At 37.8% G+C, this 17,588-nt stretch overlaps 1 protein-coding gene and 2 gene segments (V, D, J or C); 2 read left to right on the forward strand and 1 right to left on the reverse strand.

Moving 5' to 3' along the window:
* Positions 1-514: 514 nt before the first annotated feature.
* LOC109076979 lies at positions 515-1,126 on the forward strand. The segment is given in 2 exon segments: positions 515-672; positions 777-1,126. Coding segments are annotated over 2 exon segments (393 nt in total).
* A 7,792-nt stretch (positions 1,127-8,918) lies between these two features.
* LOC122142423 lies at positions 8,919-9,783 on the forward strand. The segment is given in 2 exon segments: positions 8,919-8,985; positions 9,113-9,783. Coding segments are annotated over 2 exon segments (378 nt in total).
* A 174-nt stretch (positions 9,784-9,957) lies between these two features.
* LOC109083685 (transmembrane emp24 domain-containing protein 6-like) lies at positions 9,958-13,543 on the reverse strand. The gene is made up of 4 exons (XM_042753396.1): positions 13,248-13,543; positions 13,031-13,157; positions 12,628-12,803; positions 9,958-10,343 (listed from the first exon to the last, which is right to left on the reverse strand). The coding sequence occupies exons 1-4, from the start codon at positions 13,458-13,460 to the stop codon at positions 10,113-10,115; spliced, it is 747 nt and encodes a 248-aa protein (XP_042609330.1). The 5' UTR covers positions 13,461-13,543; the 3' UTR covers positions 9,958-10,112.
* Positions 13,544-17,588: the final 4,045 nt, after the last annotated feature.

Here is a 17,588-nt window from a genome sequence, read left to right on the forward strand (position 1 = left end):
ATCACTTTAGATTGTGTTCATACAGATAAAAATAAAGGATGGAGTGCCAGTACATATTCATAGATACAGCAAAGCATAATATTAAGACAGCTTAAGTTTCAGGAATGTTTAAAATTGTGAAATCTAAATTGGAATATAAATGACAAGCAGTGACAGAAAGACCTTAAACGCATTGAAGAATACAGCCTGCCATTTTTGTCCATACTGGATCGAGCTGTTTTTATCATCATTCAAGAAGCTTTACTGACTTCATGAAACTCATCAATTTAAACATCTCCCTCTTATTTTTTATAATCAGTAAATTAAAATTCACATCACCTTCAGTGACTAATTTGATGCCATCACTCATAAATCTGTCAGTTTAATTTAGTTATAGACTGTAACATGACGACACATTCAGTTATCTGCAGTGTCTCAGTAAAGACTGAAGATGAAACACTGTGGCGTGAGAAATGGTCTTTTAAAGGTCTTTGAGAGTGAACTACAGTCTTCAGGTGAATGATTTAAATAGCGAGAGTCACTTTGCATCGTCAGCACATGCTTCAGTGCTCTGAGAGTGTTTATAGAGCTGTGAGTTTAACACTTCATGACTGACACTGTTTATCATAATAACAGACACAACAACTACAATGACATTCATCTTTCTCTTGATCTTAGGAATGCATTTTCAAGGTAAGGCATAGATTTATTTAAATAGCTTCTTACTTTAATTGCAATTTTCTATAACAACATCTTTTTTCAGTTTAGAAGTTTCATGTGTTTTAATTGTTCTTCAGACTCTACAGGACAGGTGACTGTAATTCAGACTCCAGCAGAGAAACATGTTCAGAACGGACAAACAGTCACTCTGACCTGTAAAACCAGCAGCGCTATTGGAGACCTGTCAAACGGTTGGTGTAAGAATTGTTTCTCCTGGTACCTACAGAAACCTGGAGAAACTCCTAAACTTTTAGTTCACAGCATCAAAACCCTTCAGTCAGGAACTCCATCAAGATTCAGTGGAAATGGAGCTGATCATGGAACTGATTTCTCTCTGACCATCAGTGGAGTCCAGACTGAAGATACAGGAGATTATTACTGTATGAGTTACCAGCACGTCAGAGTTAAAGATGTGTTCACACAGTGATAAAGAGTCGTACAAAAACCTCCGTCAGTCAGAGTCACAGTGACTGCACTGATACAGCTGAGAGACACTGCAGCTGCTCTACAACACAATCACACACAACACTGATCAGTGAACAAAACACTTATAACACAAAATAAATAGATGAAGTTTATTGTGAAAAAAGTTGATGTTGGCTTGACAAAAGCTTGTCTGAATGTATAACAACTTTAGGCTAGAAAGTTTTATTGTCAAACAAAATCAGAAAAGGTGAGACAGACCATTAAAAATCTAGACCAGTCAGGCCTCATTACATAACCTTTTACACTGATTAAACAAACCAAATAAGATTTGGAAGACAAAATGATGTGGTTGCATCTTTTTATCTCATGTTTGCTTTTGCTCATACTGTTGTTTCTGAGAAAACTGAACACACTTTTTCAACACTCAGTTGACATTTCACTTTCACTGGAACTGCCGTGATACATGCAAAAAGACTCATAATGAAATTTTGCAAAAATGTCACAGTAGGCATGCTTTTATCTATCTATCTATCTATCTATCTATCTATCTATCTATCTATCTATCTATCTATCTATCTATCTATCTATCTATCTATCTATCTATCTATCCACTAAACCACAAGAGACCGCAGGTGAAGACTAGAAGTGGTCCTCAGTGGTCTTCAGATGCATGCTAGGTTTGTCTGGCATGTTGCTAGGCATTGGAAGTATAGTTCTGTATGTAGTTGAATAAGTGTTTGTATGTTTTAGCCTGTTCCTAGGCATTTGTATCATGTTGTTTTGCATTGCAATGCAGTTTGCAAATTCTTGTATGTTTGTAGATGCTTTTGTAGACTGAAAACTGTTTAATTTCAATAAATAGCAAACAAAGCAGTTTCCCACAACAAAACAAAATGAAACAACACAAAGCAAAAAATAAAACAAAAACTAATAAAAACTAACAAAAAATAAAATGACAATAATACAAAAATAATAATAAACACCTCTTCATCACTAGTAGAATCCTCCAGGGAACTTAAATAATATATAATAGAGAATATAAATAATAGAGAATTTGTTGCTTTTCTATGTTTGTAAATTCCCAGCATCCTGGAGATATTTTCTATCAGTTGTATTTGTAGATTATTTACTCTTATTATTACAGTTGATCTTAATAATGAATTAAACCTCTACATGATACATGGCTTGAAAGAACTTCCAGCACGCTTCTACATTCACAATGAACTTCTGATTGTGTGTTCATACTTGTAGTTTGGTTCTCTTGGCTCTTTTGGTCAGGACCAAAAAAAGAAAATGATACATTTAGTCCTGGTGTTTTAAGTTAGTAATCTCATTTTTTTTTAAGACTAGTCATAACCAGTTTCACGAGTTCACACTTACATATAATAAACAGAGTAAAGGCTATGCATATTTGGCGTGCTGTCCGAGGGGAGGGCTCCGAGCTCTGAATTTAGGCCCAAACTCAGAGTTAGGATAAGAATAATAATAATAATAATAATAATAATAATAATAATAATGAATAAATAAATGAATGAATGAATAAAAATAATAAAAAGAAAGAAATAATAATAATAATAAAAAAATAGAAATTGTAAAGACATGTTACAACATTATATATAATTAGTGAATATCAAAAACAGTGCTGTGCTGGGCTAAATGTGCTCATTGCATGTGTGTTCATATGGTAGTACTTTTGCAAGCTTATAACTAATAAATAGCTCAGAAAACAGGTAAAGGCTGTTGTCAAAACACTCTTGCACACAGATATCTTCTGCAAGGAGACGACGGTTCAGACTCTAGTACTGAACTGTAACAGGCAACATAGTTCCTGTGTTTGTTCCCAAGTTACAGGTGACTGGCTGTCTGCAGGTGATCGGCTATAATGGTGCTGCACCTGGACTAAATCAACGTGCTTTAAAAGTGACTCGTTAGAACAATGGAGGAGAAAACTATTGTTTGTTGTTGGTGTTTATGCATGAGTCTGCCGGAGAACTCACAGGATATGGAGGTTGGTTCACTGCCGCATGATAGCATGACAGCATGTCCTGGAAAGGTGAGTCTTTGTCTGTTTGTTTGAAGTGCACCAAAGTTTGGATAGCAGCTTTCACACTTAAAATGAACCACACTAACCGAGCAAATTTGTTTGTCGAATAACGTTTCAACATTGTAAATCCTGCCCACTTCTTTGCATCGTCAGCACATGCTTCAGTGCTCTGAGGGTGTTTATAGTGCTGTGAGTTTAACACTTCATGACTGAGAGCAGAACAGAACACAATCTTCATCATCACACAAGACACAACAATAACAATGAACAACATCATCATCCTCATCTGGACCATTGCAGCTTTTATTCAAGGTAGGATACAAACAATTTGACACTGGTGTTGCTGTTCTTGTAAAAATGTGATATAGTTTCAGACACTAACTGACTTTATTTTTTATTTTTTTTGCTTCAGCATAAATGGGTTTATTTTTTATTCAGAATAAAGTTAAAACTGTCCAACAGGGTCAAACAGCTACAATAGAGTGTAACATAGATGTAGGGATATACAACAGTGACTTAGCCTGGTATCAGCAGAAACCTGGAGAAGCTCCTAAACTCCTCATTTATTACATAAACACCCTCCAGTCAGGAACTCCATCTAGATTCAGTGGCAGTGGAACTAGCAACGGAAAAGATTTCACTCTCACCATCAGTGGAGTCCAGACTGAAGATACAGGAGATTATTACTGTCAGAGTTTACACTCTATCAGTAGTAGCTGGGTGTTCACACAGTGATAAAGAGTCGTACAAAAACCTCCGTCAGTCAGAGTCACAGTGACTGCACTGATACAGCTGAGAGACACTGCAGCTGCTGATGAGAGGATCACAAACAACACAAGGACACAGCGTATCAAATGTTTCAAAGTTTATTCATAAGATATATTAAGCAAATGTAATATAATCACATATCACTTAATGGATTTTCACACTGAAAATTTCCCTAGTGAAAAATAAACATACTAAAATGTTTTAAACACATTGATTTCATGCTAAGTATTTTACAGATATACTGTATTCCCTGCAACTGTACTATTAGCATACTAATCTAATATACTTAAAGTCTGCTTAATTGGAACTAATTTTGTACTTAATGCATGTTAATTGTGTGGAAGTTTTGCTGAAATCCAACTAAAGATAAACTGAAGTATATTTGATTGTGCTAAAGGTGAACCATTGCAAGTTCAGGAACAGAAAAATGTGCATTGTGCACAAGTACTCCAAATATACTTTAATTACAATTTTACATCAATCTATGTCAGTAAATATGTTAATGTATTTGATTTTGAACTATATGTGGCAACCCACAGGTGCATGTAAAGGATAATTTTGCCAAACTACGCCACTCTGGAAATTCCACCCAGAGAAATTAGTGCCTCTAAAGGACACGCAAGTTCGTTCACCAAATAGACGCTGAGAGACATGGATAACAATACAAAACAATTTACTTTATTAAATCACAGTCGCTTTAAAACAATCATTAAAACATATCAGGCCTCAGCCAAAGCACAGCCCATCATAAAGAGTTTAGCTCTACGAATGTCACAGGAACACCAGCTAACTGGGGCTTACCAGCAGGGTCAGGCTGTCAGAGATTTTATCTGCCTGTAGCAGAGAAATCATTCCTTTCACCAGTGCTAACAAACACACACACACACACCACTTTCCACCGATGGACACAGCACACTGTGAATAACACACCACCACCACTAGAAGGGAATAGAGCCGGCCTCCCTGCCTTTGGCATCCAGATCCTGTGACACAAAAACAGAGCAATCTCAGTAAAGAGTCACTAAAATGCACACAGAATTATTAAACATGACACTGAACTGCCCTCATGTTGATTTAAACTAAATGACAAAACCCAAACACAATAAGAATTAACAAAACTGCAAAAGAAATGGGCAAGGCCTATTTGCCCTCAAAAATAACCATGAATAAGTTCATCAAAAAAGTTAAGATGATGCACAATAGAAACAGTTGGTTTTAACAGTTTGCAAGAAAGAAAACAGCAAAACAAAGATACAAAAACTAGAAAAATACAAAAGGAAAAAAATAGTTGCATTTAACAAAAATAATCAATCGGCCAACAAAAGAACTATAAAGATGAGAGAGGAACACTTCAACACACTGAGAGCAGAAACACCTCTCTTTTTTTTTAAATGTAAAAATGTATTTTTCTGTCTCACAAGGCAACATGACACTGACTCACCACTTAATTAATATTGATATTTGACATTAATCTATATTAACTGTGCAATCTTGTTTTAAGTTTATTAAGTTGAAATCAATTTATCATTGTGTCAACGTGTAATTCATCTTGCTTATAATGTTTCATAAAGTGTTGTTTTCTTCTTACTCTCACTCTTCACTTGCAAAACACCTCACTCGCAGCAAAAATGGTGTAAAGTACAGTAATGAGATGAAGACTTAAATCAGAGGTTTAGAAATAGCTGCTTCATTCTACATAATGGTGGTCCTCCCTCGTGAATATCATATGATATAATATAAATATAATAAATGAATCATGGGTGAGAAATATTTCTGAAGAGGGTGATTCTAAAAAGTGTGTCATGCATTCAGTGTAAAGTTATTATTTTTATATGCTATACTTTATTTAAAGGTGATGTTGTTGAAGTGTAATTACATAAATACATACTGAGTAATATTAATTACTATATACTTACTGTAAGGATTTGGTTGGGGTGTTGGTTTAATTACTCGAAATGATGCATAATTTACTGTTGTTGTTGTTGTTGTTGTTGTTGTTGTTGTTGTTGTTGTTGTTGTTGTTGTTGTTGCTGCTGCTGTTGTTAGAGTAAGTACATGTAACAGTTGTAAAAGCATCTCCTTAAAATAAAGCTGTTGTGAATCCTGCCCACTTCTTTGCATCGTCAGCACATGCTTCAGTGCTCTGAGAGTGTTTATAGTGCTGTGAGTTTAACACTTCATGACTGAGAGCAGAACAGAACACAATCTTCATCATCACACAAGACACAACAACAACAATGAACAACATCGTCATCCTCATCTGGACTCTCTGTATATGTATACAAGGTAAGGTTTTCATGTTAATGTTAAGCTGACATACTGTAGTTATGATATTATGAACATTGACATTTACAATACATATAGATCCTGTTTTTAAACTTCTGCTACTTTTCTAACAGGTTTCAGTGGACAGGTGACTGTGACTCAGACTCCCTCTGTAAGAACAGTTCAGATTGGTGAATCAGTCACTATAAACTGTAAAACAAACACAGCAGTGTATGATGGCTGTCCAGGTTCATATACTTGTATGGCCTGGTATCAGCAGAAACCTGGAGAAGCTCCTAAACTCTTGATTCAATCTGCAAATCGAAGAGAGTCAAACACTCCATCTAGATTCAGTGGCAGCGGATCCAGAACTGATTTCACTCTGACCATCAGTGGAGTCCAGACTGAAGATACAGGAGATTATTACTGTCAGAGTGTACACTGGATCAACAGTAAATATGTGTTCACACAGTGATAAAGAGTCGTACAAAAACCTCCGTCAGTCAGAGTCACAGTGACTGCACTGATACAGCTGAGAGACACTGCAGCTGCTGATGAGATGATCACAAACAACACAGTGACAGCATATCAAACATTTCAGAGACTATTTATTTATATGATAAAGTTGTGAAAGCAGAGATTTATTAGTAGAAACAAGGAGAGAATAGTCAAAACCAGGCGACGGTCAAAAACATGGCAACCAGGCAGAGAAGCAAACAGCATGCAGGAGCTGATTAAGATCAGAAACCAAAGATTACAAAATCCAGAAACATAAAACCAAGAGTGTAGAGTGTGAAACAAGCAACAGTCCACACTGAAACAGTCAGGGTTTAAATAGGCCAGTCTAATTAGAATAAACACCTGAGAAGAATCACATCAGAGTTCAGGTGAGTGTGACGTCTGGTGTTGGAGATATAAGTGACAAATGTGTGTCAATACCAAGGAAATATAATAACATTGTACTGTATATCACTTAATAGATTTCACATTGTCTAGAACAGTGCTTCCCAAACCTGTCCTGGAGGCCCCACTGTCCTGCACTTTTTGTATGTCTCCCTTATCTAACACACCTGATTCCACTCATCAGCTCGTTAGTAGAGACTGCATGAACTAAATTGGAAGTGTCTGATTAGGGAGACATACAAAATGTGCAGGGCAGGGGGTCCTCCAGGACAGGTTTGAGAAGCACTGGTCTAGAAGAAAAATAAATGTGTGGTGCTTGTTCATGCAAAACTTGCCATCACAATATAAACACTTTTCCAAGATTTCCCTTGTCTTTATGGATTCAGAGTAAGTTTACATCAGTCCTGAACAAGAACATTATTATAACAGACTCACTGACTCATGATCAAGTCTCACCAGTAACTTATTGTCTGGCTCATCTGATTCTCTCATCTGATTTTCATGATGAATCATCCACAGATCAACAGTTGATTCAATCATTCAGAAGATCAGTATGACTGCTGAGAGTCTCAGTGTGAACAAACCTCATCTCTCCATTAGTCTCCATTAGACTCATTTCAGAGAATAAAGAGTCAAACAGTCAAACTCATATTTGAGTGATTGTGTTCCTCTCAGAAAAGAGCAGCTCCATCAGCAGATGTTCAGCGTCCTCACAGGAGCTTCATTATACAGTAAAACTACACAGAGTCAACACACAAAGAACCAATAGTGATCTGTTTCAGTGTTTGAGCTTCAGAATCTGACTACACAGAATAGTTTCATAATTTCCTTCATCTGCAGGTGTTTTCATGGTTCACTGAGTGACATTTGATTATAAAATATGAGCTTGAGTTCTGGGGCCTCATTTATAATAACGTGCATATAACTTTCTGAGATTCTCTATAAGTGATTTATAAAAAAAAAAAAGAAAAAAAAAATGCACACCATGAACAAGAAAATCCAAATGTGTTCATATTCAAGAAATCATTAATACCTGTGATATAATTTTCATAAAGCATAATATTAATGAATATTGTGATTGTCTATTTTTACCTTTTTTATATCTTTACAATTTTATAAACAATGTTGAATTATTTTGATGGTGTATATGTGTACAAAGGTTTGTATTAATGCTCTTTTGTACAGATACAAATATTTTCACATAATTTTATGTCTTTAAAAAACCCAATTTGCTCCTCACTTTTAGGATGAATCCTACATCATTTAGGATCTGATTGTACATGCATTTTAAAAAATGAAGCTTGGAACCTTTTCAAATTCAAAAAGATAAAAATGAGTCAAAGACATAAAGATAAAATATTGTATTATTGCTGAGTTTTGATTAAATAATTTCCAGTATAGTTGAAACAGCTGTAAAGTTTTTAATCTTCACCCATCTGTGCTTTTATTTTGACTTCTGTAAATATCGATTAAATTAATATGAATCTAATAAATCTCCGAAGAAAACCACCAGACCATCATTAAACACCTCAAAATATGAACATTTAACTCTTAAATTCACAAAAGAATACTGAAACATTGACAGCCAAACACAAGAGTGCAATCATTTTATGAGACTAACACACAAAATTATTTATTATAAGAGATAAATAGGAATATCACCTCAGTTTTTAGTCTTGTGTCAAACTGGTTTACGTGTATGTGTATGAAGAGCATTTACATACAGAGACACTTTGCATGAGAGTGTTTATAGTGCTGTGAGTTTAACACTTCATGACTGAGAGCAGAACAGAACACAATCTTCATCATCACACAAGACACAACAACAACAATGAACAACATCATCATCCTCATCTGGACTCTGACTCTCTGCATTCAGGGTAAATATTTTATAATAAATCACAAACTATACTAAAACTTTTCATATACTGTGGGACTGGTATGATATATTATAATAATAATATTTTATCAAAATGTTCACTAAACAATTAAAATGTCTTATTTCAGAGATCTGGGGACAAATGACAGTGACTCAGAATCCAGCGATAAAATCAATCAGTCAAGGAGAAACTGTTACTATCAGCTGTAAAACCAGTCAGACACTTTCTGGCTGTAGTAACTGTGTGTCTTGGTATCAGCAGAAACCTGGAGAAGCTCCTAAACTCCTCATTTATTACACAAGCAGCCTCCAGTCAGGAACTCCATCTAGATTCAGTGGCAGTGGATCTGGCACTGATTTCTCTCTGACCATCAGTGGAGTCCAGACTGAAGATACAGGAGATTATTACTGTATGAGTCTACATCAGATCAGTAGTAGCTGGGTGTTCACACAGTGATAAAAAGTCGTACAAAAACCTCCGTCAGTCAGAGTCACAGTGACTGCACTGATACAGCTGAGAGACACTGCAGCTGCTGATGGAGGTTATTTCTTATAACAGTATCATTTACTTAAAATATGTTTAAGTCTTGTACTGATTTATGAGTCTTTCTGGATCTTTAATGTGTTACACACTCATAGCTTCACCATTGATGTATTTAATTCATCATTCAAAATGTTCCACCATTAAACAATCCAATGAAATCTGACGATACTTACAGCATGCAGTGAAACAGCAGCCAGAGTCCTCGTGTCCTTTCAATCCAGAATTACACTAAATGAGTTCTGCATAACATCTCCTTCTGCGTGATTGCTTCTATTGTTCTCATTTGTAAGTCACTTTGGATAAAAGCGTCTGCTAAATGATTAAATGTAAAATGTAAATTAATTTTATATTTTAACATTGAAAGTCTTCCCAAAAGTCACTTTCACTTTTCATTTTTAAAGAAGCATTTGAAAAGCAAGAAAAAAAAAATCATGAGGAAGTCAGTTTTAATATGATATTCAAATAACCAAATAAAAGGCTGAAATAATTTGCTTTTAATTTAAATTCATTCTTGGTTCATAAAAGTGTTCAAAAGACCCCTGTATGGCTGTATTATGAAGAAAGAGACAGGTTTGGTGTTGATGTTAACAGCGGGGCTTGTCTCCCTCTGCTGGTTTGGTGTTGAAGAGTCTCTTGAGGCAGTAGAGCTGCAGGTATCCAGCGGTGATGATGACCAGACTCTGCACAGCAGACCAGCTGTTCACATAAGTGGAGTTGGACTGAAGCAGGTAGAAATCAGCACCGCGTCTCATTCGCTCGTAGTTATAATGACGCCACATGTGGAAGACAAACCTCTGCAGCCTGCTGTTGCTTTCCTACATGAAGATTTGAGAAATGTGAATGGAATTTAACTTGGTATGTCAAAATGAAATAAATTGCTCAAAATGTAATTTTATTCAAGTGTGGAAATATATATATATATCGTTTTATTTTACCAAACAACTGACATACATGCATGGAAAAAAAAAGTTTTTTAAGTGTTTTCTGTCAAAACATAACCAGTTCTATTAAATTTTTAATAAAGAAATAAATGAATAACTATATATAGCCTATTACTAATTATGTTGCTCAAAATACAGCTTTTTAGTAAAGCTTTTAAATACTTATTATTGTCATGGTTGCACTACTCTGAGGAGCCAGGAACGAGGAGACAAAGGGATACTCATGAATTACACAGTCTTTAATTATCACATTCAGGGGAACATAGAACTGGCTGGAGACACACATACCTGTAGTAACCTACATGGAGACATTCAAGACCAGACAAACACGGAACGCATAGACTGGGACTTAAATACATGGGATAACGAACTAGACCTGACGAGACAAACCTGGGAGCAATCAACAATTAGATATATGGGCAAACTAGGTCACAGAGCACATGGGGAGCAAAAACGCGGGTGGGAACCTGGAACGAGGCTCGGGGAGGCGACAATGGAGGGATGAGCCAGGGAGGAGACAGGAGGGACTTGGAGCAGGAGGAGTCCAGCTGGATCCAGGCCACAGCCATGATGGCAACCCCCGGTGGAGCCGACTGTGGGAGGAGCCATGGTGGAAGAAGGGCTGACGACTCAAGGGGACCAACTGACTGCTGCTGAGCGAGTGGAGGAGTAGCCCGAGGTGGAGACGGAGAGCCGATGAGCCAAGGTGAAGTGGAGGATCCAGAGGGCCAAGGCGGAGCAGATGGCGCCGGCGACCGAGGCAGAGGTGGGGATCCAGAAGGCTGAGGTGGAGCCAGAGTGACAGAGGACTGAGGAGGAGCCAAAGTGATGAAGGAGCCTGATGGATCTGGAGAGACGAAGGGACAAGGTGCAGTCGGAGGAGTGGAGTCCCAAGGCGCAGGATGGTCGACGCCAGACCAAGGCAGAGCCGGAGGGACGAGGGAGCCCGGTGGAGCCAGTGGACTGATGGGCCATGGCGTAGAGGAGTGAGCTAGGAGCCATGGTGGAGCCGAAGGGTCCACGCGCCGAGGTGGAGTACAGAGCTTAGAGGCTGGAGGCAGAGTCAAAGGATACTCCAGCCACGGCGACACTGGAGGATGGCAGTCCCACGAAGCTCGCACCACACAGATGGTGGGCTAAGGGTGAGCAGAGGGGCTGCCAGACGACAGCGGTGGAGGAGGCAGGAGCGGGTGGGAGGGCGGGCATTTGTGAGCCTCTGGGAGATAGTGGGTTGGGCTCTGGGTCAGAAGGTGAGATCATCCTCGGGACAAATGGTGAAAGGCGATCTATTTCTCACCACAGTCCACTGCATGAAAGTGGCGAAGCCCTCTCGAGGACCATCTTCGGACGACGGCGCTCTGCACGCAGTGTTCAAACTAGCATCATAGAATGTGCAGAGCACATCCTCCGGGTAGCTGGTGGTGTTAGCTAACATCAGGAACAGAGAGACTGAGATATGGTCCTCGAGAGATCGGTCCCCCGATCCAGCAGGAGGTGGAGGTATTTGGGACAGAAGAGAGGATCCATAGGGCACAACGGGGCAAAAAAAACACTGGGCGGAAAAAATGGAGGGAACACACAGATTAAACTGTTCCGGTCGGGTCTTCTGACATGGTTGCACTACTGTGAGGAACGAGGAGACAAGGGAAACTCACGAATAACAGTCTTTAATTACCACATTCAGGGGAACATAGAACTGGCTGGACACACGTAGTAACCTACAAAGAGAAGTTCAAGACCCGACAAACATGGAACGCACAGACTGGGACTTAAATACATGGGATAACGAGCTAGACCTGACAAGACACACCTGGGAGCAATCAACAATTAGACATACGGGCAAACTAGGTCACAGAGCACATGGGGAGCAAAAACACAACACAGACAGTCCATAATCCTGACAATTATATGTATCATGTTATGTATTATTCTGCTTTTGTAAGGTGTTGTACCAGTTCTTAAACAATTCTTTTATTCATATATATATATATATATATATATATATATATATATATATATATATATATATATATATATATAATTTATATATATATATATATTTATTTATGTATGTATATATAGGGGTGAGGAGGAATTAAAAAGAAGTAACATTTCAGTAAGGATGTGCTTGTTGCTGCTAGATGCAGTTGTTTATTACCTCAATGAAGGACAATGTACTATTTATCTGTTTCATGTCCTCTTCTTTCTTTTTCTTCTCTTCTTCCTTTTGTTTCTCGATGTCCTTTTGTCCCTCGTAATACACACCGAAGTTCAAGAAAACCTGCATGCTCCCGAAGCGATTGTGGAAATTACTGAAGCACATCTGATAAAAACCTGCACACATAAAGATTTTTTTCATTAATTCTTTTAAAGCTTGAATATGATTATGGCACTTTGATGATAATTAATTTTGTATATTTTTCCTTTAATGTTTTAAATAACAGTATATAAATTCAGAACAACATGAATGTTACATGTGAAACCGACTTTGAATTAATTTTTTTTTTTTTTTAATCTGTTCATAAAGTAGCAGCAGATATACTAAAACTCTTATGACTTACCAGTCTCCTGAACACTGAAGGCAATCTGACCACTTGCATCATCAACTGTGCCGACTATTAAACCGCTCGGGGCATTAACAGTCACAGAGAGATGTCTGTCCAGAGCCACACCAGTCACCAGCTGCACCTGAACAAACACAGAGTGAACTTTAACATTCAAAGGATTCAAGACCATACCTATATTTACATGTAGAATAATCTCTTATCAATGTCTTACCATGAAGTTTAAGTAGAAGCGCTCGCCGAAGTGAGCAAAGTGCCAGTAGCACTGGAGGTCTCCAGCACGCAGCATGATGGAAAAGTCATACTGATCGGCTCCCCAGAAAAACTCCTGATCAGAAAGCTCTGGATGAGGGTCCTTCAGCGCTCCACTGCTGCTCAACCCAAATAATAACAGAAGCCAAACCAGATAAAAGCCTTTCTGTAACATTTCAAATGTGAATTCAAACTGGCTATAAGTTAAATGGAACAGGAGAGCTGCTCAGTTTCTGAGAGCACTGCAGTTTTTCGGATGATGATTAACTTTGAGTCTGACGTGTTACAGCTGGGAAAATCCAAGTGATTCCACAGGTGCTGTGGAAAACATTTCTGAAGCACCCTCACAACACTTTTTACCATACATCTTGACTTACTGTGCTGTTTAATTAGCTACTTTGCTCTTAAACTTTGTAAAATCTCCACCTTTTACCTTGTTATTATTAGTATCATTATACAATATATTTTACAATTAATCTTCTAACTTACATTCAATATACAGTCTTGTAGGTTATTGATTTTAAACACCATGTTTTCAATGCTGAGTTAAGAGTAAAGATGAAAAGATGAAAGAGATAATAATTCCAAGGGCATTAAAGATATTATTCCGCTGTAGTACAGAAGTGCCTCACTGTCAGTACCGTCGCAAGGGCTGTGCCAAGTGTGCGACCGCACTGGGCCTCACGCCTCTAGAGGGCCTCGCTCCTGGCCTGCATTTTATGTCGTTTATGTCTATGTCTTATTACTGTTTTTTTCCACCCATTTTGTCCTTTGAAAGACTAAAATAATCATAGCTGATAAACAGTATAAGACTCTGTGTATAAGAATGAGTAAAGCTGTTTGTTGTTAGGATGACAAAAAGTTTTAAAAGTCAAACTTTTAGGCTGGTCTAGAGCCCTGCATTTCACCCCGACTTTTTTACCCACCTCGGGCTGGGCTTCAGGACAATTTTCACGTCATAGTTCAGACACGGGCCGGGCCTCGGACATGTTTTTGGCTTCTCCTTAATTTTATATTTTAGACATCCATCAATAAGTGTTGAAAAAAATTGCTGTGCTGACGGAAACAACACAAGACCATGCTACCGCGAATGTCAAGAACGGCTCAACAGTGTTTATTGTCCCGCAGCAGCGCAGCTGTAGAGTTCTGCATTCATATGAATGCATATAGGCTTAAGCTTGCCGCAAAGCATGGGCGAAAGTAATTACCATAAATGTATCAGGGGAAAAGAGGAAGGCGATATTTGAATTATTTACTAATAAATAGTGTTTTCTGAGTCTGTTTCGCAAGGATGAAGTTGCCGATCCTGACTCGCCACCTCCTCATTAGACATGCCTCTAGAGAGAATTGCATCTTTACGGATTATGATTATAATGAAAGAGGTTTTGTTTTAGATTTGTTTTATGTCGTTAACTAGTAATTTAAAGCTTTCTATATATATATTTATCATGTCTGTGAGGCATGTATGCTATTCACTGAGTTTTGGTTCATTTTTGTGAAGCGCTCCTGTTCAAGACAAGACGGCAGAAAGCGCATCATGTTTGTTTTCTTTATTTTATAAAAGCGCAACGTTTTTTATTTTTAAGTGCATACAAATAAAAGTAAACCCTTTATAGTTACAAATGATGCATTGGTCTTACCTTTATGATCAAAAATGACAGCGTAGGCCTATCCACTGAAAAAAATGTCCTGCAAAGCAAGCTTTAGCTTGCACTCTCAACACAACCTATTGAATATTGTGCACATTTATCTAGGTTTAACATTTAAACATGCTTGAACTGTTTTATATCTATAGATTTTATTTTAGGCAAGTCGTGATGATTTGAGAAGGCTAAATTGATCAAACATAGGCTCACTGTCTGACACTGGGCTCTTGGTCATTACATTAGAAAACAAAAACTTATATTTAATGAACAAAAATGCTCCAAACGTTTTTCTAAATTAATTTAATAAAAAAATGAAACAAAATATAATCACTTTGCCATTACATACAAAACTGAACTATTTTAATAGCTGGAACAGTAATATAAGCTGTTTTAGGAGAAGCGGAGGGAAAGACGGGCTCGGGCTGGTCATTCTTATAAGCTGTCGGACACAGGCCGGGCGTGGTCCAGCAGCACTTGTCAATGTCAAAATGATGGAGATGGCCAATCAAATCAAAGAATGTAGGTCTTACTGTCACTGTCACAATGCAACTAGAGTTCATGGAAAGATGTAAGTAGTACTGTTTTAGAAAACTATTTTACGATAGAAATGTTCAGCGACCGACAGTAATAGACTATTTAGTGATGCAAACTACTTTTTATGAAATTTCACTGTTTTGAATTGAAAATATGCGATTATGATTCATGTAGCCTAAATCATAAATTAATGTGGCAAGAGACGTTTGCATTTTCAACTATAGACATAGCCTACGAATAAGAGTGAATGTGCACAATTTAAAATAAAATATTATTTTCAAATAGTGTAAACTGATTACTACTTCATATGAAGAGTTCAGATGCAAAAGCCTGTAAGTGCCTCTAAGTGAAATTTTCTTTTAAAATTAGCATTTTTATCAGACTCCCATGTGTAGGTTCAGTAATTTCACTTTAATGGCAATGAATAGTTTCCTTTCTTTCCCATTACAGTAAAATAACTGAACATAAAGATAGGAGCATGAGTAAAGAAGTCGTGCCCTAGTGGTTAGAGAGTTTGACTCCTAACCCTAAGGTTGTGGGTTTGAGTCTCGGGCCAGCAATACCACGACTGAGGTGCCATTGAGCAAGGCACCGAATCCCCAACTGCTCCTACAGCATAAATGGCTGCCCACTGCTACGGGTCTGTATTCACGGTGTATGTGTGATCACTGCTGTGTGTGTGCACTTTGGATGGGTTAAATGCAGAGCACAAATTCTGAGTATGGGTCACCATACTTGGCTGTGTGTCACGTCACTTTTAGAAGAAAATTTTGAATGGCACTTAGAGGCTTTTGCATCTGAACTCTTCATATATGACTACAAACCTAGAAATTATTTTTGCATTCTTATTTACTTATTTAATTGCTTTATTATTATTATTATTATTATTATTATTATTATTATTATTGTCATTAATATTATTATAATGCAATAGATCCTTATGAGCACGTGTGCGTGACTGTGATTTGTGCGCAAGCACGTCAGTGAGCATGGCATAACAATCAATCTGATGTGTGTTAAAGTCACACACAAAATTGTAGAGGGCCTCACACGTCAACTTCGCACAGGGCCTCGTGCCCCCCTTGCGACGGCCCTGTTCACTGTAACCTTGTTTAGGTTTTTTAGCAAACACACTTCCCCATGGTTCAGATTTACATTCCCATTTGCTCAAATAACGAAAGAAAATATCCACAGTAGTGTTTTCATGACTTTAAATAAAAGGGTATAAAAATGAGAGAAGCTGATAACAGCAGTCAGAAGAGATAACAATGTCAAATTTATCATCCCTCCCGTAGACGCTGCATTAGAAACACCCTCACATTAGCATAAACTAGTTTTTTTTTGTAATTTGATGCAAAAGTGATGTAACACAAAATATATAATACAAACCCGATTCCAAAAAAGTTGGGACACTGTACAAATTGCATTTTCCAACATGACAATGCCAGACCACATACTGCATCAATTACAACATCATGGCTGCATAGAAGAAGGATCCGGGTACTGAAATGGCCAGCCTGCAGTCCAGATCTTTCACCCATAGAAAACATTTGGCACATCATCATGTTATAAAAAGAAGAGGGGATGCCACACAGTGGTAAACATGGCCTTGTCCCAACTTTTTTGAGATGTGTTGATGCCATGAAATTTTAAATCAACTTATTTTTCCCTTAAAATGATAAATTTTCTCAGTTTAAACATTTGATATGTCATCCATGTTGTATTCTGAATAAAATATTGAAATTTGAAACTTCCACATCATTGCATTCTGTTTTTATTCACAATTTGTACAGTGTCCCAACTTTTTTGGAATCGTGTTTGTAAGTTGGCCCGCAGCGCAATTCATCAGATCAATTCTCCTTCAGCGATGAGGATCATCTCTTCGCTGACTCTTCTGCAAGAAGAAGCCTTGGAAGAAGCTCCAGCTCTGTTTACCGTCATGGAAGAAGCCGAAAAGCAGTGACGAAGCATCACTGCAGGCATCTGGGCAAAAGAGCAAATTTCCTAAAGAGCAAATCTTCAGCGCATGTTGCTACAAATGTCGCGCTGCGAGTGCGCTGCCTGCCTCGGCCGCGCCCACGCAGAGGCTGCACTTGCTGATGGCTCGTGCTCTTTTTGTGAGA

The sequence above is a fragment of the Cyprinus carpio genome, chromosome B25, assembly GCF_018340385.1.
Source record: "Cyprinus carpio isolate SPL01 chromosome B25, ASM1834038v1, whole genome shotgun sequence".
Lineage (NCBI taxonomy): Eukaryota > Metazoa > Chordata > Actinopteri > Cypriniformes > Cyprinidae > Cyprinus > Cyprinus carpio.

Excerpts from the sequence above, each read along its gene's own strand:
- LOC109083685 (XM_042753396.1), bottom strand. The coding sequence starts at position 13,460 with ATGTTACAGAAAGGCTTTTATCTGGTTTGGCTTCTGTTATTATTTGGG. Across the intron at positions 12,804-13,030 it reads CTTCAGTGTTCAGGAGACTG|GTTTTTATCAGATGTGCTTC; the intron begins GTAAGTCATAAG and ends TTATGTGTGCAG. Across the intron at positions 10,344-12,627 it reads GTACATTGTCCTTCATTGAG|GAAAGCAACAGCAGGCTGCA; the intron begins GTAATAAACAAC and ends ATCTTCATGTAG.